General features: G+C 43.5%; 2 protein-coding genes across 2 annotated transcripts; both read right to left on the bottom strand.

Annotated features, from left to right (window-relative positions):
* Nucleotides 1-472: 472 nt before the first annotated feature.
* LOC311503755 (uncharacterized protein) lies at nt 473-12,529 on the bottom strand. Its single transcript, XM_084566629.1, has 15 exons — nt 12,022-12,529; nt 10,336-10,451; nt 9,873-10,028; nt 9,681-9,785; nt 9,239-9,448; nt 8,655-8,847; nt 8,183-8,274; nt 7,322-7,331; nt 7,143-7,202; nt 6,603-6,718; nt 4,654-4,809; nt 3,824-3,928; nt 2,538-2,747; nt 2,060-2,252; nt 473-1,847 (listed from the first exon to the last, which is right to left on the bottom strand). Exons 1-15 carry the CDS (start codon nt 12,033-12,035, stop codon nt 1,745-1,747), a joined length of 1,839 nt encoding a protein of 612 aa, XP_084422755.1. The 5' UTR covers nt 12,036-12,529; the 3' UTR covers nt 473-1,744.
* Nucleotides 12,530-13,895: 1,366 nt separating this feature from the next.
* Nucleotides 13,896-26,095, bottom strand: tnfrsf11a (tumor necrosis factor receptor superfamily, member 11a, NFKB activator). The gene is made up of 10 exons (XM_084566357.1): nt 25,804-26,095; nt 21,655-21,733; nt 21,233-21,358; nt 20,787-20,933; nt 20,562-20,649; nt 20,074-20,150; nt 19,349-19,456; nt 19,180-19,229; nt 18,117-19,050; nt 13,896-15,630 (listed from the first exon to the last, which is right to left on the bottom strand). The coding sequence occupies exons 1-10, from the start codon at nt 25,876-25,878 to the stop codon at nt 15,347-15,349; spliced, it is 1,968 nt and encodes a 655-aa protein (XP_084422483.1). The 5' UTR covers nt 25,879-26,095; the 3' UTR covers nt 13,896-15,346.
* Between the last annotated feature and the right edge of the window lie 212 nt (nt 26,096-26,307).

Raw genomic sequence — 26,307 nt, 5'->3', positions numbered from 1 at the left:
CCTGCAGGACAGGAGGTTTCAGCACAGCACAGCACAGCACAGCAACAGGCCATCTGGCAGAATAGACTTTTTCATTTTTTTTAATTCCAAATTTTGGAAAGAAATTGAAACATTAATTATTTAGGACTTGCGAGGGTATTACCATTACTTAAATTTCCATTACCCTTCTTGTTCCTCCTGAACGAAAACAGCTTCTACACTTTCATATTTATAGTACAAGTAACGTTTATAATTTAATGCTCTTATCATGAATGTAATATTTTGTTTATTTCCTTATCTGGTAAAAAAAAGAAATCCACACTGTGTCAACTTAATTCTTCTAAAGTGAGCCAAAAGCATCCAGTCACATATTGTACAGAGGAATAATGTATCTGTTGGTATTTTTGTTAAATAAATGATTATTTCCCATGTGATTATTTTCTTAGCTATGCTTTTTTATTTTTCACATGACTTCATCATACAATATGTAGGTCACAATGCACACACAGATGCATTAGACTCTTTTGTCTTGCCACATTCCTTCAGTACTAAATACTCACTCATGTGATTTAGATCATTATACGATTTCCAAACAGAATTCTAGCATATCTTTTTTCTCCTTTTGTCTTTTTCTTTTGTGGTAGGAGGAGCGATAGTAAGATTACCATGTTATTTGATGCTTTCAGTCATCTGTTTGGGTGGCACTGGCTAAGACTTTAAGACCCTCAGTTCCCCCATTATTAATACCCTTAGTTTACCTAATCTCCTTTAACCCGTCTCAGTGTCACATGTTATTGCATCGAAAAAGGTCAAATCCATACAGACTGGAAAACATCCGCATTACCTCAGCACGATCACAAGCCATACGTTAACTTTAGCCATGAGACGACAAGAAGAAGTTAACAAACTGCTGTCAGTCTAAAGGGTTTATTTTTTTACGTCGTGTTGATACAAAACATATTCACAACATCAGATGATTTGTTGGAGCCGCAACATGATGACACTTGATTTTCTGCGTTATAATTATAACGACATAAACCATGTCGTGGTTGCAATATATTACCTAAATATAGCCACAAAGGAAAGGCCACAGAAACAGCATTTCACATGAAAAAAAATGTTATGCGCATCTGAGTTTTACCAGTCGATACATGCACACTGTGATACTTGAAGCAGTATAAAGGGCAGAGACTTAACACAAGCTTCCAATCTGATCATAAGTGGAATTCTTGACACACTAGAACTTGCAAACTGAAAGTCTGTAAAGGGCTTGTAGCTTCATGAGAGGCGTTCACGCCTCCAGTAAATTAAGTCCATGGCAAAATCATGCTGGTTAAAGTCTTCACAAGATAGACCGGCATCCGCACTCCGGACACAAAACTGACCACATAGTCCTCATCAGTTAGTAAAAGCACAGTAAAAAGACAGAACAGTGAAAATATTTCTTCTCCAACATTTTCAAATTCTACAAAAAGTATTGAAAACTGTCTTACAAGGATCACTTTCACACGGGTAAACATCACGCCGCTTTTGATCATACAGTACGATAAGACTAAAACATATAATTTGTTTTTGACAAACATAAAGAAGGTCTTTGGAGCGATCCAGATACCTTTGGGCTCTACTTTGCTTTGAGTCTATCTCACAACAGTAACATTAATGCCTCTATAAAAGTGCTGAGCGGTGTTGTCTGAAGCATGATGTTTATACATAGAATACAACATTTTTTTTTTCTTTTCTTAAATTGTAGTTAATTTCCCGCTGTTCACTGCCAGGTTATGCCAAGTAGGTTGCAGCTGACCTCCCACAGTTTCTGGGCCAAGTCATCATCAGAAGCAGCCCTTGAGCAACTCGCAGGAGCACAGTCACTGAACACACACGGGGACAGAAAATAGCCGTTACACACAATTTCTGGCGTTGTTAAACAAAAAAACAAGAATATAAACTGTCAGCCCTCAACCACATACTGTACAGTATTTCCTTTTGTTAGTTAGCAGGTAGAAATACAGAGCAGCATGAAGCCGGCTCTCTAAAAGCTCTTATGTAACCCGCTGTTTGTAAAAAACAACTGTGTGTGTACCTGAAGTACCCTCCACTCCGGCTCTCCAGACCCGGCTCCACAGCACAGTAAATGGTGGTCTGTGCTCCCTCCACTGTTGTCTTGGTGAAAATCCTGAAGATCTTCACCGCGACCTGGATGCACTGGTGCTGGTGCCTCCACAGGTCGGACTGCACCACCCCCGGGTGCAGAGAGAACACGCTCACCCCCGTATCTGAAACACGTACGCACGCACCACTCACCTACACGAATACTGTAAAAGCATGATCGATTGATACTGACTGATAGTCAACGTATCCACAAAACTTGCTTCTGAGTTAAGAGTTTTGATAACCTTATGAACCCTTTACCATCATCAGTTATTACAGTCCTTTTCAAAATAAATGTCATTTGCACATGGTCCATGTTCTTGTTCATATATTTTTAGCGGTATAAACCAAGCCTTTTCTGTCTTTCATTCCTTGTGACGTTACCGACTTCCTAAAAACCTTGACCTCACCTTGTAACCGCTTGGCTAGCGAGCGTGCAAAGAGGACGTTGGCCAGTTTGCTCTGTCCGTAGGCCTTCATGGTATCGTAGCTCCTCTCACTGTTGATGTCATCCAGTCGAAGCCCGGTCCAGGTGTGGGCCACCGAGGCCATGACAACGATACGAGCGGGGGTCGAACGCTTGATGAGGTCCAGCAGCAGGTGAGTCAACAGGAAGTGTCCTGAGGAAAGTGAAACATGTATTTTCAAGCTTTTGTCCGACAAAATATAAAGAAGTGATCACGCCACACTTTCGTGGATTAATGCAGCCAAGTGATGGAGGTGGCAATTTAATCCGAGATTGCAAGTTTAAATGGCTAAGATTTTTTGATGAATTGTTTAGACTATGAAATGTCATAAAATGAATAATCACACTTTCAAATGTCTTGTTTTCTTTAACCAAATGCTCAAATGTTCAATGTTCAATGATCTCCTCTCTTCCTATTATTTAAGGGGGAAGAAGTTTTAACATTTTCAGCTTGGCAAATGACGGAAACAACAGATTAACCGTCACAACAGCAGCAGATCATTTTTCTCTCCATCAATCAAAAGTGGATTAATGAGCAAGCTGGCACTGCAGTGGAGTTAGAAAGCCTGTGAAAGCCTGTGCCAGCAAGACAGCCCAGACTTACATTGGTGTGTTTCTTAAATAGAAAACAAGCTAGAAAGTTGAGATGGTAACAGGAAGAAATTCTTCCTGCTGGACTACTTTAGCTTAACCAAATGGAAGGAAGGAAGGCTTTCTGCTTAGGGAATGCATACACAATGACACTGTCTTTAAAATTCAAATGTAAAAGGACTGATTTGGCAGTTTTGCTTTCCTCACAATTGTTCTCCATTTCCTGTTCTACACTTGACCTAAACATTGTGATCATTTAACGTAAATGTGCACAGACATCTACAGGATGCCTATAAATGCACAGGTACTGTATACGTGTAGGTATGTGTGTGAAAGTGTATGCATAGGCATGTGGGTGAGCACAGCATGTTCTCTCTGTCAGCCTGTGACAAAAATACTGCAGACGAAAACATCATCTGGAAGCAAGCCATGGTCCAATACAGAGGAAATTACTCACAGCTTGAAGAAAGCAGTAAATCTCGTATGTTTCCCTGGCTGATATGCTGATAAATTGTTTCTCCCCGCATCTGTCTGATCTTACTACGACACAGCATGTCTATCAACTGTTCATGTTAAACCCTGGAGAAACACTAACATAAAATACAGAAATAAAATGAAAAAGACTCCCACGTAACTTACCCAAATGATTGACGCCTAACTGCATTTCAAATCCATCAGTGGTCTTGGAGTAGGGACACATCATAATACCAGCATTGTTTATCAGTATATTCACCTGTTTCTCCTCTGAAAAGAAAATACCACACAAATGTAAAAAGATGAAGGTTTTAAATTTGCACATGTACTATACATCAGTAGCCTGGAAGACAGACCAACCTTTCACCTCAAACAACTTGGTCTGGAACGGCTCCCTTGGGAACTGATAATGCTCTGGCAAAGATCTGTCGGGTAAATCAAACTGTCTGGGCGGGATTTATGTGACGATGGACAGAAGAGTAACAGCAACGTAGTTGTATGCATCATCCGAGTATTTGTTTACAACAAAATGGGTCTGTTTGGTTGTAGGGCTATCTGGTTGCTTTTTTCTCTTTATCGGTTTAAACACGCCCCATAATGAAATCCAAACAACGTGTCACCAGTCTCATATTCTGATAAGAAGTGGGTGAAGAGCTGAATGCTAAAGTTCAGGGTCTCGCTCACTAACACTTGGACGGAAAGATCCAGCAATTCAACTTTCTGGGCCATAACCCCCCTAGTTCTTCTTCCTCTACTACCTCAATCACTTGTGGAGTACCTCAAGGTTCAATTTAGGGCCCATTTTATTTGTTTTGTATGCATTTCCTTTAGGATCTATCTTTCCATAAGCACAATGTCTCATGTTATAGTTACTCTGTTGATACTCTGGGACTAAAGTTTAAAGTCTGGCCACTCCCCCAACAATATTAAGACTCCTATTTTGCATTTTTGTGGAAGGAATTGTGTGCAAAAACATATATTCATTAGTTGCTTACCTTTGTTGATAAGTTCAGCAAAGGCTCTGATGGACCTGGTGTCAGACAGATCCAGTTTTCTGATGATCATATTCTCATTTCCCGTGTCTTCCAAAATGTCTGCCCGTGCCTCCTCTGCCCTCTCCAGGTCTCTGCATGCCATAATGATACGTGCACCTAATAAAGCAGAGTACCAAAGACCAGAAGTTGTCACATTCTTCCCCGATGTGCACCACCTTCCTGTCAAGCTTTCCAATTCAGGAGAACTTTGAAATTCAAATTTCAAGTTTGTTTATGTGTGCTTGCTAGAACTGTTCCTCCAAGTAATAGGCATGGAAAGAAATAGTTAGAAACAGTAGAAAATTCACTGTGAACTCACATCACGTCTTTTATCTCTGAGCTGCAAGTGAATTTTATACAGCCCATTGCAGCCCTGTTCACAGAAATTACACTGCCTTACTCTAATGGCTTAATAGGAACTTAAACAGTGATGTATTAAGGCAAGTATTCTGCACACGAGAGGTTCAAAACGCTTCAAAGTTTCCAAACTACAAAAGCTTTTCTCATTTGCAGGCGTACAAAGCTACCCATGCCAAATTAAAATGAGGAATGAAGTACCTCGATCTCACGGTGCGCTTTTGATCATCCTCTAATGTTTTCTAAGCTCTCGCTCAGCATCTCATTTAGGCAACTGCTCCACTTGCTTGAACACAAGACCCTCTCAACTGTGTCATTCCCATCCGCTTCTGACACAAATTACCATGCATTCTGCTTAATGAGCACAGATAGGGGCTTTGAGGACACATGCACTCAGCCTTCCTCTCAAACAAACATGTAGACAGACAACCCCCCCGCCCCCGACACTCACACACACACACACACACACACACACACACACACACACACACACACAAACCAGCACCAGACACACAAAATAGCTGCTGTGCCCGGCAATTATAGAAGAGCCATTAATCAGTTGAAGCGTCTGTATCCCATCACAGTGTCTTTGTTTCTGTCCTGCAGCTCCCATGTGGGAAAACCTGATTGTTCCCACATTTCCAGCATAGCCAAGTTCACTCAATTAAATAAACTCAAACAGCGGGAATGAAAGGCTACACTGTGTCAAGTTAAAAATCACCCAGTGAAGGATTACACGGTGTTATGTATGCATAAATAATACGGGCATGCAAATGATGGCTGGAGCCAAGGCTAATATATACTTAGGACAGCACTCTCCTATTCCACTTTCACAAACATTACATTTAGCATGTTAAGTAACTGTGTCAAGATTTAAAAAAATAAATAAAAAATGAATAAAATTAATCAATGATTGAGAAGGTTCGCCTCAGTTTGATTTTCTCCAGTCACATGCAGCGCCCAGAGGAATTACTTCCTGTTATGAATCCTTGCAAATCTAATCAGGCTGTCATCCCGTTCTTACATAATCCCATTTAACTGAGAGATGACACCGTCATCTGACAGAGCCAGCCACGGTGTTATTATTTTCCTCTGGCACCAATTATTCTTTTTGTGTTATCCTCTGTTGCCTCTCTGGCGCAGGGAGGGGAGCGGACCCTCACAATGCTCCCTCTGTCACCCTGACTCCTCATCTGTCTTCCCTGCTTTGTTTGTCACTTGAAATGTCAAACCAGATGCTCATTAACGTCAACGCTTTCTCTTTCTTGTCTGTCTTTGAGAGTTTAAGGTATGCTGAAAATGTGCAGTGAATTGAAAGAGAGAAATGTTCCTATCAAAACAGATGATCAAAATGAAGTGTGTAAACGGGATTAAGCCCGATTCTAAGTTAAATATTGTTATTTCATTCAGCATAAATATAAATTAGAAGTGCTTAAATCCAAAGGAAATGATTAATGGCATGTGTCTGGAAGGTAAGGCACAGGTACACGTCAATGCAGCTGAGGCAGAAATAGACCAAGGCAGCTGGGGACAGACGCACAGCTGGGTAGTACCTCTTCTTGCCAGGTCCCTGGCAGTTTCTTTGCCAATCCCGGTGTTGGCTCCAGTGATGATGACAGTTTTCCCATCGAGCCTCTCCTCAGATGACCAGCGGTTGCAGCACACACTCCTGAACAACACACACACACACACACACAAATAAAGCAGCAGGAAACCCCTTCATAATACACGGCCAAGTTAGTGATCTCATGTCTATCTAGGAATATGCACACAGAAAATGATCAGTTAAAAAGCAAGACTCGTTTTGGGTTAATGCACAAACATTTGGGTTGCATATGTTTTTCAAACTCACTTAAACAGATTTAAAGGCTCGAAAACAAACATTTTACAGCAAAAATATGAACCAAACGACTCGGATCGAGGTAAAAAGCTGCATTTGTAAACCAGTCTGTGCCAAATCTGCTGCCACCGCGAACTACAATCTTCTTAAAATTTCTCACATTCTTGTTATTATCAGAGCCAGACACCGGGAAGCTGATCTTAACCGCTCTCTTTCTGTTTTTCTGTGTTTTTTTCTCTCTTTCTCCCCCTACCTGCAGTGCATTGTTCCCCAGGAGCAACAGATTTTCTTCCACCTCAGGACCGGTGAGCGACTTCAGACAGAAATAAACAATCTAGCAGCCTCCACCACTACAGTTCATTAAGGGGGGGGGTGTAGTGCTTGTCGTCTGTCCCCGCCCCGCCGCCGTCTTTTTTTTCTTTTTTTTTTCACATGTCGGCGTCTGAGCCGATCAGGAGCGAGCTGACGCATAATTGATTCACAAGTTAGAGACTGGGGAACAGGCGGATCCCCTGCTGCTGCTGGAGAGACTGGAGACATGAGCTCAAATGACCCGAGAGAGAGAGAGAGAGAGAGAGAGAGAGAGAATCTCATGCATGTAAATGAATGACCATAGTTCACCACTGCGGTATGTGACAAAACTGGAAATCTGGAAAGTGCCACTCCAACTTATCAGTCACTAGTGCTTGAGTGTCCACTTGAACAACAGATCACAATGGTGGAAACCCATTTACTGATGATGATTGGCTGTCAAGCACTGTAGACAAAGTATAAAAATTAATCTATCTATCTATAGATCCTGTCGTCTATCTATAGATCCTGTCGTCTATCTATCTATCTTTAAATCTATCTATCTATCTATCTATCTATCTATCTATCTATCTATCTATCTATCTGTTCATTCATCTATCTATCTATCTATAGATTCTGTCATCTATCTATCTATCTATCTATCTATCTATCTATCACATTTTTAAACAAGCCTTCTCCATGGTTGCTCATTGACAACTAAAACACAGGAGTTGTTTGGAGTATCAGAGATCTTTTTATTAGAAGCAGCTATATATTCATGTCTTCCGCCCTCCCTCTACCAACTCTTGACTTTTACCACTTCATCTCTATTACAACGAGTATTTCAGGTCCTAACAAATATTAGTCCTTACTTACAAACTCCATCACATGCACAACGCTCAGTACAACTAAAAAGCTTCAGCCTCCTCTACGCTGGGTATCGCTCGGGGTGGGAGTGAACGTTGCAGCGCAGTGTGTGGGAGTGGACAGCTCATCTCCAGCGGATGCTAAGCAGGTGGCAGCTCACAGCCCACAGCTTTAGGGCAGTGCCATCGTCCTGGCCTGCCCTGCAGCTGTCTGCCATGGCACAGTCCCTGCGAGGAAAGGGACGAAAGGGAAACATAATGATATAATGAATATAATTTACCTCTTGTTTTCTGTCATCTGCATTTAAGCGGACTTTCAAAATGTCTCTTTGTGTATACTTTGCACGGTCTGTTTCAGTCTATTTAGAGACTAGCTGAGTTTGCCTGTGAACTGGGTTGTTGTTGACATATTTTTGCAACTTCTGAAGCAGGCTTGTGGTTTGATGTTGTGCTGAGCTTTGTGTTATCGGCCCACAGTTCCTGTTCACAGTACATACTATCAAACAAGCTTACATTTACTTATATGTGTCTTTTATTTTGTAAGGAGCTAAGTTATTGTTGTTAACAGTGAGAGTATTGTTGCTTCTGCACCGGTATTTCCAACTGACTTGTAGTATCCTCCGGTGAGCAGCTGGTTCTCAGGAGTGACGGTGCAGTAGATGGTGGTGTAGGCCCCCTCCGCCGGGGTCCTGATCAGGAAGCTGAACGTTTTGATTATGTCCGCAAGAGGGCGCCTTATGTGCCTTGTGATTTCAGTGTTCACAATGCCGGGGTCCACGGAGTAAGCCATGACACCTAGAACTGCAGAGGGGAGGAGGGAGTGACACATTTCACAGGGGTGGATTTGAATTCCTCCTTCTTTGACTGATTTATTTGTTTATAGTACAAAGTAAAACTCTAGTCGAACAGAATTACATCAAGTTTAATCTGATCAGAACTCCCAAAAAGTGTTTACTCATAATTACTTCTGCAGAAACGATTATATGAAGACTGCCAAACAAGGTGTGATCAGACAGGGGAACAGTGTTTTGGTCTAGCATGCACTGTTTCTTTGCCCTGAGCGGTTGTGGTTGAGGCATGAGACCCTCACGCTGGCAAGAGCTGCAGCAGATCCGTTATTCACGGACGAGGAAAGAAACAGAGAGGCACAGAACAGACAAACCTACAGAAATATTTGCATCTCGGGCCCTACCCTCGGTCCTTTTAGCCAGCTCTCTGGTGAACAGGACATTGGCCAGCTTGCTCTGCGCGTAGGCCCTGACGGGGTGGTAGTCCTTCTCCCCGCTCAGGTCGTCGAACTGGATCTTGCCCATGTTGTGAGCCGCCGATGACAAGTTGATGACCCGGGACGGGGCTGAGTGCTTTAGCAAGTCCAGCAGCAGGAAAGTCAGGAAGAAGTGGCCTGAGAAAGGGAAAGAAAAGATGAAATGAGACACAGAAGGAGCAATGTACAAATGGAAATGTACTTAAGATTTGTTAGAAGGGAACACACAAAGGTTTAATAGACTCTCTCTCCATCCATTGAGTCCAAAATGAACAAATTTGTTCTGTTGGCGAAAGCCAATACCTCCCGGGGATTTAACTAAACACAGGCTCCACAAACATCCTGTAATATTTTTCTTTTTATCTCATACCCAAGTGATTGACTCCAAACTGCATCTCATATCCATCCACCGTCTTGGCGTAAGGGCAAATGCCCACACCTGCGTTGTTGATCAGGAAGTGAAGAGTCTTCTCAGCTGGAAAATTAAAGATTACATGTGAGCAATGTATGTTGCAAAATTATTCACACTGCACTCTGGTGTGAGTTCGCCCGTGCCACCCACTGTTGTAGATATTCTCAGCGAACTGGCAGATCGATTTGGTGTCAGCCAGATCCAGTTGCCTGGCGACAACCTTGGCTCCCTTCACCTCCCTCATGATGTCACCAACAGCCTGTTCTGCTTTCACCATGTCTCTGCACGCCAGGATCACCCGGGCACCTAGAGGAGATTAATCCCTGTTAATGGTGCGTGCGACTGCATGTGCATGCACGTCAAAATCTGATGTTGAGCACAGTTTTATATCTGAGTCACTTCATACGGTGGCAAGCTCAGTGTTTTTCTTTTCCAACAAGGCGATAATGGCCCCTCTGCTCATGAGCATGATTCAACGTCAGACAGCCATTTAATACTTGAGTCACATCATTATGTTTGTTTAATTTTTAAGCTTAAAACTGGTACTAGGAGTCACATAGTACCAGAAAATATACTACTCATCGTATAAGTCAACCCTTCACTGTTTTCTTGCCTCTGCCAGCCAGGTCTTTAGCCGTTTCTTTGCCTATTCCAGTGTTGGCCCCGGTTATTATAGCGGTCTTTCCTTCCAGAGAGACATCCGAGGACCACTTGGGGACAAACAGAGACCTGAGAAATAAGAAAAGTAGATTTAAATCGACACGAGTTTAATAATTTAAACACACTGTATGTATGTGACTGAAATAGAACCCGTGGCAGTGTACCAAAGAAAATAAAACACTGGAACATACACCGATCAGGCATAACATTATGACCACCTTTCTAATATTGTGTAGGTCTCCCTTGTGCCTCCAAAACAGTTGTGACTCATCAGAGAATGGACATGGGCCTTCTGAGGGTGTCCTGTGGTGTCTGGTAACAGAATGTTGTTAGTGGGGGCATTTGGGTCCTATGGGTTGAGGGGAGGGGCCTCTGTGGATCATCCCACAGATACGTGAATTTGTAGGCCAGGTCAACACCTTGTGCTGTTCTTCATGTTTTTTTAGTTTTTCCTAAACCGTTTTTGTGTGTGTGCCTGTCTCAGGCTGCATCCTGCTGGGGATGGCTGCCTGAGTCACTCCCAAGGAGTGTCACTGCTATGGGGTGGGGGTGCCTGGTCTGGTCTAGGTGAGTGGTACATGTCTAAGAAACATCCACGCAAATTTCAGGTCCAAAAGTTTCCCAGCAGAACATTGCATTGTCACAAGATCCAATGGCCAATCGTCAAAGTTAAAGGACAAAGACAAAGATTTACACTGAAAAGAAACACTCATGATTATATTAGTTCATACAGCCATTAAAAGAAGATAAAGTGCATACCATGTCCAAAGGGTGACATTTAAAAAGGTTTTGGAACTCGTTTTATTGGATGCAGACTCTAAAGTGTCTAGAATGCAGAGAATTTAGTTAAGAGCAAAAGGGGCAACTTTCATCCTCCCAACAACACCTCATAGCGCATAAATGTCGACCATATTCCTGTCTACGTTATAAAACAGTGGTAAGTAGTATACTAACATAAATTTTCGGCACAGACTTGTTAGCAAGAGGTGACTGGAGAGATGTAGTGGATCTGTTAAAATGCCCACATGCAGCAAATTACACTTTCTGTAAAACACCTTCCCACACCAGCTCATTATCCAGTTATGTTAACCAAACTAGATATTAAGTCATCTCGTATCCAATCTCGTCTTTATGGTTTCCACAATTATAATGAATAAATATACAACCCGTCCTTTACAAAAACACTTTGGTGTGGAGCATGTCCTTAATTTGGAGACTGTAGTGCTGCACTTCTAAGTTGTAAATAATTGAGATTCTGCAGCATTTCATCCTGGAGATTTACCAAGTGAATTTAAAATGACCCTTGACACTGTGACTTGCTTCCAACAGAAAAACAAAAAAAAATTAAAGGAATAAATGACATAATATGTTTTTTTTCAAACTTCCAGTAACTAAACTATAAGATATGAATGAGGTGTACCGCCCTTGGCAAAATAGTGCATGCCAGAAACAACAATCATCGTATTAACAAGAAACTTCGCAGGCTTTGAACTCACTTAATCTCCAGCCAGGTGACGCTCAAAGCAGCAAGGATGATTTATTTTTACTCGTAAAGTCTGTCTTGGACACTGAAACAACACTGCATACTTAAAAACATTTTTTTAAAATGAGCACATTCTACTTTTATCTTAGGTCTTACCTGAGAGCTTGCATTTCTGGAAGTTCGGTAACATGAAATTCCTCCTAAGATTTATGTGGCTCCTTCTTTGGCTGGTGTTGATTTGAGACACAGGTCCAGGAAAGGGGCAAAGAACTGAGGGATAACGACTGCCTTATTCAAATGCATTCATTAGATATAAAAGCTCTTCTGTTGAGAGTTGGTGGTTGTAACTAATCAGTTAGGAATTAAAATAGGGTTCCTGATGAGCAATCACATGACAAGTGATTGAGCCCATGCAACAGAGATGCATTTGTGTACTTAGTTCCAGCTTGATTATGGTTATAAAACTGAGTACTGATTCTGGTGAAAGCATTTTCTTTCCTAGAGTCACTATATCACTGTAGTAGTAGGACTACTATTCCCATATGGCTCGGTGCCACCGCAATGCATGCTGGTTGTATGTTGTTACAGGCAGTGGAGCAAAGAGGTTCCGAATGAAGTCCACGGCGTCCAGTGTCCTTTATTATACAATCACTGTCATAATTAAGCTGGTTTTGTAAAAGTATTGCAGAAAAACGTGTCTGGTATAAAAGAATAATCCTTTTCAACAGAGGCCCTTAACAGTTTTAAATGACTCGTGTTTTAATTTGCAAGGTTCAACATGCCAGGTGTTGCCGAATGAAATTAATTCATCTGCTCGTCATCGTATGTCTTGGACACAAAAACCATTATCTGTGAAGTAACTGGAAACTGCATCCGCTATCGGTGACAGGTAACCAATCTGAGCAGTCTTCTGTGAGTCCGCTGTGGAACTCAAAACCTGCCTCCACAGGTGAGACAGCTGCAATTTCAGCATTTCGCCACTGTGGACTTTCTGGTGCTTTCCGCAGGTCACTCAGCTGCGTGTCAAGCCTTTTGTTTTAAATTGCTGTTTGGGCAGGAAGGGTGATGAATTTGCTGGATCCTAGAAAGCTGAGCCCAGATCATCACTCAAGAGTGGTGATTACCTCTATCTTTTAATTACAGCTTTATATCTCCTTGTAAGAAAGTGTCAAAATGCATTACTGGAAATCCAAAAACATTTACTTAAGATTTGTTACCTGTTAACCTGTTATGGGACAGTTTGGTGGGGTGGTATGAGGTACTTCTCCATAGGCAGTGCACTTGAAGTAGATGGCAATCAGCACATCCCAGTTTAGAGTATATGCACGGATTTAATTTTCTCTCAGCTTGCTGTTTCTGACAGGAAGCAGAGCCTCCCACCAGACTCCACTGACAAAAACAGTGATTTTTGCCTTGCAAAGCGCAGGAGTTGCCAGTCCACCGCTGCCTCGACCAGTTAGTTTGTTTGTGTTATTGTGTGCCTTTGGTGTGTTAACACATTAATTCAGATTTAGCATAACATGTCAAAACACTGAAATCACATGGATGGAGACCAGTGTCTTTCATCTTTTGAGGGGTAAAATGACTGTTTTTGTCAGTAGAGTCTGGTGGCACAGAGAAAAGCGATTTAACAGCTTTAGTTCTCTGCTTTTTTTAAAGAAAAATAAGCTATGCCTTTAACTTACACCTACCACTAGGGGGCAGACTATAGCAATCTGCGGTGTCTTAGGCCTTCCTACACATCTTCAGTCAAATGAGAGACTGTCCTTTTCACACATGAAAAGCTGAAGAAGAAGAAGAAAAAAAGCAGAAATCATTTAAATCTACAGTCAGGTCCTGTGTTGGCCGGCCGGCCGGCTCTCATGTAAACCATGTGAGAGCTAGTCATAACTTCCTGTTTTCACAAACAACCATAAAATAAGCTGAGACACGACGCAAACGTAACACACATGCGCGCACACATACACACATATATAAACATACTCGTGCTGACCCAAACCAGGCCCAAATGAGCGCTGCCAGCTCCTCTCATGTGGTCTCTCTGTGACGCTAGCTGGTCTGACTGCTAGATTAGTTTCTCCTCACAGCTGCTCGCCATCCCCAGGCCTGATGAAAGGCTGCCTGTCTGTCAACACAGGGACAAAGACAGAGAGGCCTCGCCACATATGTAATTAGCGTTGCTTCACCAAGATTATAGATCATCTCCAGGAGATAAATGACTCCTTAGTTGTAATTTTGTTCGATCCCAAAATAGGAAAGTTGACAGAGAGAAACCACAGAATGCAGGAAGGCAGCCATCCATGGGAGAATTAGATGCAAAACATATTTAATTTCAATCAAAATATTCTTTCACTTATTCATTGCAATTGGTTTGATTGATATGTACAGAATCTCGTAAAGCTGCATACATATTGGTGATGCTGGAATTGTGGACAACTTTTTACGGCACCGCTTGACTTTAATCCCCCCACCCCAACTCCCTTCCAGTCAAATGAGAGAATATTCTTTCACAAATACATCATGCTCCTTTGAAACATATACAAACACTGATCACATGTGAAACTTCTGAAAAACATATACAAGTTACCTTGCAGAATTATCTTTAAAAAAAAAAATTACAGACATTTTACTTTTCTTCATTAAGGCTTGCACATTAAAATATAATGAAACAAAACAAACCAGTAATAAAATAGCTTATCAAATGCATAGCATTTTTTTCTTTTTAGACACACACTGCACTTGTGGTGCAATAAGGAGGAGAAAGGACGACATACAGGCTAAAACAAGTATCGTACCAAAACTGGATGTGTCGTTACTGTGAATTGATTCTCTTAGGTCCTGCAAACCACAAATATAATAATTCACTTGAAATGTTTAAAAATTGTCTTTACAAATTTGGGTTCTGTCCCTCTGATTCTTACTGTAGCTAGTAAATTGAGTCTTCTGCTAAAAAAAAAAAAAAATACTCAAAATGATTTCCACATGGTGGATATTTTGTTATGTTAAGGAAAGTCTTAAATCCGTCCAAATGTCAAACTTGGAGAAGGCACTTTAATGATAAAAGGTGGGAAATGATACATCTAGTAACTTCTTTCTATCCAGATCCAGCTGTAATTTCCATCCAACAATAAAAGCATTATGCTTTTCCAGTCTGAACTCTGGTTCCACATTCAATCCTCAGCAAACTTCCCCATCTCTGTCTGGAATGGAGGAAGTTTCCATTTGGAAATAAAGGCCTCAGGCAGGATTCAGTGACAAACATCTGAAATGCAAAGACTCATGGAAGACTACATTTTACATACAAATCTGTCAGCCCTCTGACTGCTCAGCTTAAACTCGTTTTCTTAATTTATTGCTGAAATTTCATTTGTAGCTAACAGGGTGACGTAACCAACAATAACTACAACAGGTCAGTCTTACTAACTGTTGGCTGAGGAGATGATCCGTACACTGACATAAAAACATCAAACACAACCAGTCGTCACTTCCTCAGCGCCCGCTCCTCCATCGCTTCCTGGACTGGCAGCGTCTCATCCTGCAAGGTGCTGTGGGAAATGAAGTCCCCTTGAGATCTGAGGCTGCTCTGGAAAAACTGAGCCGTCTCACTGGCCTCCTCCTGCACGGGGCTCCCGAAGGCGTCGTCCTTCCCGGAGCCGTCGCTGCCGTTGGACGTCTGGCTGACGTAGACGACGATGACTTCGCCGCTGAAGTTCATCACCTGGCCGCTGGAGATGAAGGTGGTGTTGTTGTTCCCAGACACCTGACCTAAAAGAGGGTGAAGAAGAGACTGTGAGTTGGAGGCTACATATAAAGAAAGCGGTAAAAGAGAAATTGGGAGATCATTTTTTTGTTTGGTTTAAAGAGAAACTGAGCAACAACTTAGTTGGAAGTGTTGAGAAATTCATCCATACATTTATATATATAGTCTGGTTGTGCAAGTTTGCCAACTTCCCCCTACACACAGACCTACAGAGCTTCCTCTACTCGTGACGTAAGCGACAAGTGGACAGTGGGTGTAATGACAGTGCAGGGCGACCGCAGGACAGCCACAGCTTCACTAACCGCTATATCATACCCTTCTTACCACACTTGTCCGGCAATTTTTAGCGTGAGAAACGGAAGACTTCTGAAGACAAGTAAGTCGTCTGGGTTGAGGTTTTTTAATGGACAGAAGAGAACAAGCACAAAAAATGTGCTGTTAAAAGAGAAACTTTCTGCGGCTAATCTCGACCCTGACTCCACATCGGCGTATCCTGTCAAATCATGTGTACAGACTGTGATTTATACCAGCCAGGTGAGCTGAAAAATAAACAGTGTGTTCCTATTGAGTAAGTTCACCACACTGAGCCTTTGATTCCTGCTTCATCCAGCCTCCTGTCCGACTTTTCCAGTCGACTGAAACAAGCCCGTGACTCACAGATCATGTCTCGTCCGTTCACACAGAAAGTGCAGCGCACACACACACACACACACACACACACACACACACACACACAGGACTGCATTAAATGTAAGCAAACAAATCCTCGCAGACAGTTTTTACACCTACACTCGCGCACACAGAAAAGCGCACACAAGACCCATAAAGTTGGAAAAGGCATGCAAACACACTCACATAAAGTGTGTCTGTGTGTTCCCTCTTCTGAGAGCCCTTCCCGGAATACCAGTCTGAGAGGTCTAGCTCGAAAATATGTCATTTCGCCACAGCTTTGAAAACAAAGCTCTATGGAATCTGCTTGGTTCCTTTTGTTTAGCCTCCCTTAATGCCGCGTTGATTTTTATAGACGCCCAGCAACAACCATAGGGGCAAAGCCGAGCTCTGGTAGAAGCCTTCTCCTGTTCGGTGTCTAAGAAAAGCACACTTTTCTTTTTCTAAACCCGTTTATTTTTCCTGGGAGGCTGACAGTTTGATTCCCCGATGCGCAGGATAAACGTGGGTCGCTAGCACTGAGGTGCCCTTGGGCCGCGTAGCGCCCTGATGTGGCGCGTGGACTGCCTGAGACTTGTGAAACCTCTGACCCTCTACTGGCCTTGAAATAGCATGTGCGGGAAGCCCATTTAATCAATTATCCTTCCAGCATGTTGGGAAATTGTGTTGTAGCTGGTAACCGTGTAATTAAAGTACCCAGTCATCAGTGAGAGTTAAAAAATAAATAAAATAAAAAAAAAACTCTTCACAAGTCAGTGTGTGTGTGTGTGTGTGTGGGTGTGTGTGTGTGTGTGTTTTTGTTGGGTGGGCAGGGTTATAAAAGTATTACTCAAGCTGCACACATCTTGCTTCAATTAAACCTGTGGTCACTTTGCGCAACCCTATGGAACTCTGGGTAAACAGGAGCGTTGTACTGTCGATGGCTTAGTTCACACTCATGCACGCGCTGATCCCTGTTTGTTGGAGTGCGGTTCTGGTTCTGGCAGTCGACCGGTGCATGAAAGGCTCGGGTATCTTTTTTCCCCGGCTCCCTGTGTGGTCCGCCCAGAAAAATCAACTATCAATACTGGCTTTAATAAAACACACTGCTCGGAAACAATTACCCGAGCTTCTTGCTCTTGCGCTGAAACCGATCCTCAATTGTGAGTTCTGTTTGGGATGATCACCCTAATAATGCTTCAGGCTGAGCTAACCGCTGCCCCGATTAGACTGTTCTGATGGTTACTGCTTTTTTTTTTTTACGAGGCATGACTACCGTAAATACGTTTCCCAGAGATTTTTTTTCCCTTCCTCTCTTTGGCAGCACTTAAAGCTCTGTGTGAGAACAATACAAGTTCAGCCATGTGACAGTTAAACTTTCCATTCAAACCCATCTAAACTGCATTGTTATTCTTGGTGGCCAGTCCCTTGTACTCTGCGGGGAGAGAACTGGCTATGTTGTGGATCAAATCACCCGACCCCGCGGCGGTACGTCGGCGACTGCCTGCTCAAACAAGGAACAGAGGATCCGGGCCGGCGAACACAACTGTGGCCGAGCGGTCTTCGCGATGAGCCATTATCCAACATGGCGCACAGCCACTTTGCGTTCCGCTTTCATTGACACTGTTGAGTGGTCAAAAACATCCAGGAAATATCAAGCTCCACAGTGCGACTTTGTACTGACCAAAGAGAGCTAAATATAATTTTCTGGGAATGAGCTCAAGGACGTTTGAAAGCCAAGTTCTGCTATGGAGCAACAGCTTTTAAACCCTTACCCTACTACTATACGTAACAAGAATATGAAGAACTTAAGATGAGCTTAAATTCCTGAGGTTTAACCCACCTGAGGTGAGAGTTGGTTCAGCCAGCTGACTATGGAGACTCTCTGGTGAACACTCCAGTTCTGACTCCCCCGACGAGAGCTTGTTCTCCCTGTTATCCCGCCAGGAGAGTCCCTGACTCTGCTCAAGGCCGCAGGCCTCGGATGGCTTGTCCAGGTAGAGGTCCCCGACCGACGAGGAGGCCGTCATGGGGCTGACCAAGGTCATCGGGGAGGTTGGGCTATTTTCCGTTGAGGGGGAGTCTGTGCTCACCAGTCTGTGTAATCCCTCCTGTTTTACCGCCGGTCTGTCGGCCAGGTGAGATTTAAATTCCCCTCTCACCTGAGCCTGGGACAGTGGCAGGCAGAGTTCAGTAAGAGGGCCGGATGTGGAGGTGTGGAGGAGAGGTGGAGAAAGAGAGACGAGAGATGCGACCCCGGCCTCACTCGTGGGCGAAACCATCTTTTCTCGACTTCCGTCACCCCTTTTTCCGCCTTTATCAGCTCTATTACTGTCACTTTCGTCTCCGTCCCTGTCTCCATCCAGCCCTCCACACGAGCAGGTCCCCGGCGTTCCAGGACTGACAGCCTGGCTACAGTCCTCATTCTCCCCTACTTCCAGCGGCTCGCGGATGGGAATGACACACACACAAGAACCCGCCAAAAGCGGGGACACACTCACGATCTCTTCGTCTTCCGACACCTCCTCTGGTTCCCCGGATCCTTCGCTCTGATCCTCCATCGCCATCTTCTCCTTGGCCGCCTCTTTCTCCGTGGTTTCCCCCGTGAAGGGCAGAGCGACCTTGATGTCAGGAACAGAGGAGGGGAAGGTGCACGGCAGATCATCGGCAGGAGTGTGGGGCACTTGGCAGATGAGTTTGGTCACTTCGCACGGTGCACATCTGGAGCCTGCAGGGCCTCCTACTGCTCCACTGTTGTAAAGAGGAGCCAAGGTCTCCTTGAATGACAGAAACAATGAAGAAACATATGACCTCCTTCCTTATTCATTCCAGTTCATTCCATTTTATTGTATATGTTGTAAACGTTGTTGCTATTTCATTGCTTTTTGATTGAAGTTCCACTTTACCTGTTGTATTCTGGTCCTCTTCAGATTCTGGACACATGATCGCAGATTTACTAGACCAAGAATCAACACAGTGTACATTAATGAAATGTGCATGTGTACATCATGCAGGGCCGCCAAAAACTCAAACACACAGCTAGATGAGAACTTATATCAGCTGTTTTGTGCCTACCTGAGAGCAATTTAAGTTTGTCCTTGTAGCAGAAGAGGAGCAGGATGAGGAGACACAGAACAGTAATGACCGACAGCACTGAAACTACAACCCAGGACGACGTTGCACCTGAAAGAAAAGAGCGTTTCAGATCAGGCATAACATTCATTCCTGAAATCGTGTAGGTCTCCCTTGTGCCTCAAAAACAGTTCTGACTCATCAGAGAATGGGCATGGGCCTTCTGAGGGCGTCCTGTGGTGTCTGACAACAGGATGTTGATAGTGGGGGGCCTTTGGGTCCTATGGGTTGAGGGGAGGGGCCTCTGTGGATCATCCCACAGATACTTGATCAGTTTGGGATCTAGTGATTTTGGAGGCCAGGTCAACACCTTGTGCTGTTCTTCATGTTTTTTGAGTTTTTAACAAACTTGTTCCTAAACTGTTACATCAAGGGGCGTCACTGCAATGGGGTGGGGGTGCCTGGTCTGGTCTAGGTGGGTGGTACATGTCTGAGTAATGTCCACATAAACGCCAGGTCCAAAAGTTTCCCAGCAGAACATTTTGTTGTCACAAGACGGTTATGGTTAATGTTTTAATGTTGTGGCTGATCGGTATATATAATAAATAAATCAAAATGACATTTTTACAGAGTTTCCCCTCGTTTTGCTTTGCGGAGTCTTTATTTTGAGTAGCTGTTAAATTCATCACGACTTTGCGGGATGCAGGCCTGCAGCGAAAGCGTCTTACCAGAGACTTCAGGTCCACACTCTGCATCAGACTGTGTGCTGCCTGGCTTGGTCTGGATCCTGCCTTTAGCCTTGCAACTGGGAAAGAAGACAAAAGCACAAACACAAAGAGTGAAGAGGAATATTTGTGCAACTGGACAGTCTGCTTGATTTATTTATTTTTTTTCTTCCTTTTCCTCTACATTACATTAGCCAAGCCTTTAACGGGTGGTTTTGCTATGACGGAGGACAGAATATAGAGGAAAAACAAAATTCTTTTCTCTCTCTTTCTGTCGTCGTCACTGCAGATTTGGTGGAATACCAGTGGAAGCCGGTGTCTGGTAAAGAGTTCCAGGGGAAGTGGTGAACGTATTACTCATAGCAGCTGGCTGCTGGTGAGGATGGCTACCCAACAGTATTACTGCGTGCTCCCTGCAGAATACGTCAAAACATCCCAAGCTAAAAAACAACGTGTTGTTGTGCATCCAGCGTGTGTTTGTGTACACTTACTTGGTCCATGGTTTGCACTGTTCGTCATTTTTGTCAGCGAAGAAGCCTTTCTCACATTGCACGCACATCTTCCTTCCATTTGTTGAGTCTATAATGAAGAACAGACATTGTTTATATATATATATATATATATATATATATATATATATATGTGTGTGTTACAGTTACACTCAGGAGTATATATCCTTCAATCAGGAGTGTGTTTTTTTTGTCAAACTGTCTCACCGGGGTCTGCTTCCAGTCCGTATCCGGGAAGGCACTTTGGTATCTTCTCACAGAACTCACAGTTGATGGGGTGACACTGGAGGCCGGGACGGCAGCGGCACGGCTCCTCAGCCAGGGGGTTCTCAGGGGCGTCCATAAAGCCCCTGCCTGGAGATCAAACGAGAGGGAGACCTTCAGTGCACAGGTAGGTCCATACTCTTAAAAAACTGACACAGACTGAATTTGGGCTTTGAAAGGAAGATAATGGTGCGAACGGCTTTCCCTAGAGCCTTTGGGGACATTCCTTGGACATTATATTGAGTTTCCTTCATTAATATTATAGAAAGAAATATTTATTCTGATTATCAGAGCATTCTTGAGTGCAAAAAGAGGATCCTGAAATAGAGGACAGCTTTATTTCAAAAGGTGTTTCATCGAACACAACGGAACGAAACAGAGGCACCGACCTTTATCACAGGTCTTCTGCGGGGAGCATTCCCTCTCTTCCGTCCAGGTGGGCTGGTACTCGCGAAGATTACAATTGACGCATGTAGTCTGTTTGGAGTTGGTGCAGTCGGCGAACACGAAGAAACCTGATGAGAAAAAAAAACCCAAAAGAAGGCAGGGGTTAAAAAAGCTGATGTTAAAAACAGAAAAGAAAAAGGAAATGAACAAATTTAGAACCCCTTTCCTCTTTTAAAGTAGTGGGTTAAATCACTATGTGTGTGTGGGGGGGGAAGATGTCTGAGACATTTTAAGGTTTTTTTTTTTTTAAACATCCTTCCTCTTTTAAGTTAAGATCTTTGTGAATGGAAATCTATTTCAGGCTGACTACAGAGAGTAAACCAGACACGTGGTGGCATCTCCTTGTGTTTGTGTGTTTTATTACCTGGCGGACACTTGTCGCAGCATCTTGAGCCCCTGAGGTACTGTTTGTCACCACACTTGAGAGCTTTGGAGGCTACGTTCTGGGAAAAAAAATAAAAAATAAGACTATTAGTATTCTACTGTTTCATGCAGATTTAGGACTTTTGGATTGCCTTTCTTTTAAAATTTAGGAACATGCTTTATCAAAAACGTCCAATTTCTGCCAGTACTTCTATTCTACAACAGGCATCTTCCTCCTTCCTCTTTATACCATCCTTCAAATCCACACGTGACACTCTTGAGATGAGGGTGAGTAATGAGGGCAAAGGACGCTTGGTTAAAATATTTCCAAGTCCTGCTCAGGAATTCTTTCCACGCTCTCAGAAGCACCTGACCACAGCGCCGTACGGTCTCCAAACCAGCAAACCAAACTGTGATACCGCCCGGGCGCATAATGGGAACCAACCGGGGTGAAATAAAACCAGCTCCCGGCGGCTCAGAGTTAATAAACACTTGCTGATATTCTCCCGGTCCCCGCTTGTGTGCATGAGGCGGCGGTTAAGCTAAACGTCTTAAAGACTTCGGTTCAGACTTGTCTCCAGCTGTCACTCAGCGGAGGGATCTTAGCTGAGCTCTTTCTGCAGAGAGCATCGAACACTTGTGATTAAAAAAGGCTCCACACGTACTGGAAGTGCTTGTGTCGGGTCACACGTACTGTACATACACGGTGTATACACAGTGCACACCTTCCAGCGACTCTAAATTAAGGCCGCCAGCCACACTGCTGAATTCGAGAATCAGGCTGTTATGACAGAAACTGCGCCAAAGCCACAGCGTCTATATATAAATGTAGAAAAACACAACCTATAGGGCTGGCTGCACTCTGACCTAGAGCCAACCTCCAGCATTTTCTTATTCAGCCCTTTAGAAATCGTCTTTCACCGTGAAATTACACACTAATTCAGTCATTCGTTCTGTAATTTGTAGAGTTTAAAAAAAAATCCTGTTGCAGTTGAGTGAATTCTCAAAACATCCATATTTCTGCTCGGTGTTCAGACACTTCAATCTGTCAGGCTGTCAACGCCTTTAACCTCACAGGCTATCCCTTTTCTTCCAAACAATACATATGCATCTCTGTAACTCAGAAGAATATCCATGCTTGACATTGTCGAAAACATTATTTGGTGATTAGATCTTCATTAAAGGCATCCCTAACAATAAATTCAATTTGTTGCAGGAAGGCGGCAAACTAAACAATCATTAAACATCTGAATCAGGAAGACACACATTTCTTTCCCTCTTCTTTCTCACACCTCCACATTAAACTCTGTTTAGTCTCCGTGCCCGGGCCCCGGGGCTGCAACAGCACCACATGAACAACGGCGAGCGTTTAATAACCTCCTCTTAGACTCGCACATCAGCCAGTCTTTGTTTTTTTTTTTTTTGTTTTTTACAATCTCACCAGAGGGATAATGATGCACGGCGCTCATAGCTCGGACCGCACGTGTAATGAGGACCATGTGCTGCTGCAGACAGAAGTGACATGAGCAGAAACGGTTCCCATGCTAAGATGTTCCTGTCTTTGTGTGTGTGTGTAACGTATACACACACACACACACACACACACACACACATATATATATATATATATTTGGTAAATGATGGTTTTTAATCTGCACGGCTCGACCAGAACGCACAGGAAGCCAAAGGAATGCCGGGTATTGTATTTTTGTCACTGCCACATCTAAACATTGGGTATCAGTTGTGTGAAGCGGCGTGTTTTTACTCACTAAATACATATGTATAAGGGAGAGCTGCTGAGCCAACCCTATAAGATTATAGGTTCTCGTAACGGTCAAGACAGAACATCCAACCTCAAGGCTAAATTTGTCTGTTGCATGTGCTCACAAATGAATACGTGAACTGCTGAGGGAGAACGGCGTTGCCCTTTTTCCTTTAATCCTCCTCCACTTTTCTGTTTATCTTTTGAAAAAATCTTTCACCGCTCGTGTGATCCCATCGAACATGTCACACGGAGCGCATTCCAGTTGCTCTCAGACCAGGAGAGAATTTGCATAACGGCCACAGCAGCTGCAGGCACGGAGCCAAGAGAAGCACAGTGCGCCTTTTAGGGCTCCAGGGGTTTCAGTGATCCACGATAAGGTGCCGTAAAAGTGCGTTGCGCAACAATCGGATCTGTGTATAGTGTTTGCACCTGTGATTAAAAGCCATAAAAAGAAATCCTTTGTAGTGTCACCTGCAAAAATCAAGATTTAAAACCCTGCACTAAAAATGAATGCTTTTATAATGTTTGATTTAGAGTTTTATCACCTGCAGGTTGTAATCAAAAACAGCATTTGACTATTACTTTCTTTTGTCTCCGTTAAAAAACATTCCAACACGTTTTCAAGTGACAATCTGCTGCACAGAAACCTTTTTTTGGAATTGCAACAGAGGCCGTGGCTTCATTAGAGTAAAGCTTAGAGCTGGTAATATGGCAGAAAAGGTTCCAGCCAACAACCTGTCAACAAAGTTAAGAAGAAGTCTCTAAACAACTGTAATCTGTGTCAACTGATTAAGCTGGAGTTGCTCAATTTAGGTGCGTTAGAAACGTCCACAAATTCCTTTCCACACAACAAAGCTCCACTCTCGTTACAAGAGCTGCTGTCAGGTGAGAGTGTTGTCTGCAAAGCTAAATCAAGTTGAGATCTGCAGGTCTGAGGCAACGCAGTGCTTGTCTCAGACCTGCAGACGTACTGGAACTATGATGACTGGATGGATGGATGGATGAAACAAGAGAAAGAGTGAAACGGCTGAAGAGAAAAGGTGTCAAACTGTAAATAAAACGAGTCAGAGGCTGCTGATGAATGGCTGTTAGCCAGAGAGACTGGCAGATGTTTGAGCGCAGACGTGCAGGGATGAACGCACGGATGGATAGACAAGCTGGCTGATGAAAAAGTACAGGAGCCATTATTGTCTGTACGCAAGTAAACGAATTAAATAAAAACAAACACAGTGTTTTCAAGATATATTGACTTTTAAGCTCTGAACATCTTGAAGTAATCGTGTATTGCTCAATGTCAGACAGACAGCTTGGAATGGATCGGATGAAGCGGTTGAAAACCAAGAAAATGAAGGGGAATTCTTTGGGGATAGTGTGAGTCAGTAATGGCAAGACCACGGTTAAGAACAAAGCCAAAGGTTTGCAGTGTCACCTTAAAACGTAGATGAAAACTATTTTTCCCTGGCACCAGATCTGTGTTTGCTTCCTCTTGTCACTGGAAGGAAAAAAACAAACTTGCATTTGACAACCTGAGGGGGAAAACTCTTCTTGTTCCGTAATTACCTCTCTGGATCGCAGCATCAACAAGATACCTCTCCAGCATTTTGCTCTTGCGACACATTTCAGGGCCTGTTCCAGTCAAAATCCTAACGATGCTGGCTGACGGTAACTCGGGCAGGGATACAGGCAGTGACAGATCGCTGGTGCCCAGCAGTCCCACCACTTCAACCGCATCTTATAAACTAATCCACCTGGAGAGCGTTAGCTGCTGGGTCGAAACAACAACGCAGACAGTAAACTGTCACAGCCTATTCAACCCTGTCTTTCAAATAAGAGTGTGGAAGTGGATCAGCTGAGACTCTAATGGAATTGACAAAAAGTCCTTCAGTATTTGCCTTTAAGGCATTTAAAATCAATTCAACTGCCATGTGGTGATTGGTAGTCTGGATGTAACCTTGTGACCCCGGTTGTTCTTTCCCAGCTCTGTATTTAAAAAGAAATTTCGCCTCTGGCAGAACTGACGAGGCTCCTGATGAGAGATTTTGGACTCGGAGAGAGAGCCTGGTGGAGGGAGAAGGACGTCCGGCTGCCAGCGGCGTTTTTGTGGTGAGAACAGGGAAGAGGTATGCTCAAAAGCAACCGTTTCCAGTCAGCGTCGACGCGTAAAAACTCAACACCCACCCCCGCCCACCCACTTCGTTCTCCCTATCTGACCAGCTCATGCAAACACTCCGTGCAATGACACATATCCCGGCACGCATCGTTGGCTTTGGGATGATAAAACATGAACAATCTCAGCATTTTGCATTAGCATTCTCTTTTATTTGAGATGCAAACCGCGCAAAAGACAGAATAAAGTCGATTGTGAAGTGTTCAGAGGTGCTTTACCTGTGCGTAAAAGGTGACAAGGGCACACGCTATCCAGCCCCGGAAGATCCAGCTCGTGGAAAAGTTCAGTCTCATCTCTGCTGATTTGTGAATACTAAACTTCTGAGGTAAAGTTTTCTTCCTTAGCCCAGACCCGACTTCCCAGAGTCTTCTTCAGAAAGCCCTCACTGCAAGTCGCTGCTTCTGGTGTGCGTAAATGTCTCACGCCTCATCTGGGCAGTCTTGCGCCTTCATTCCCGTTTAGGCAGCTACGGTTCTCATCTTCTCCCCTCTCTCATCTTCCTTCTGCTTCTCACCCACGCGTTGTGGAGGGATCTGCATGCAACGGCTTGTAAAAACTGATTCAGAGAGAGAGAGAGAGAGAGAGAGGGAGAGGGAACTCCTCCCACGCTGTCGTACGTAAAGAATAAGCTCACCCCGCCTTTCTCGATCGCCCTGATCCGCCCGGTGCGATGACTTGTCTTTTTCTGTAGAAATTGCTTGTGAATATGAAAAAGGGCAATG

This window comes from Chelon labrosus, assembly GCF_963514085.1.
Source record: "Chelon labrosus genome assembly, chromosome: 18".
In the NCBI taxonomy this organism is placed as follows: domain Eukaryota; kingdom Metazoa; phylum Chordata; class Actinopteri; order Mugiliformes; family Mugilidae; genus Chelon; species Chelon labrosus.
Note: the sequence above shows the minus strand (reverse complement) of the source record. Positions and strands in the feature narration are given on the sequence as shown.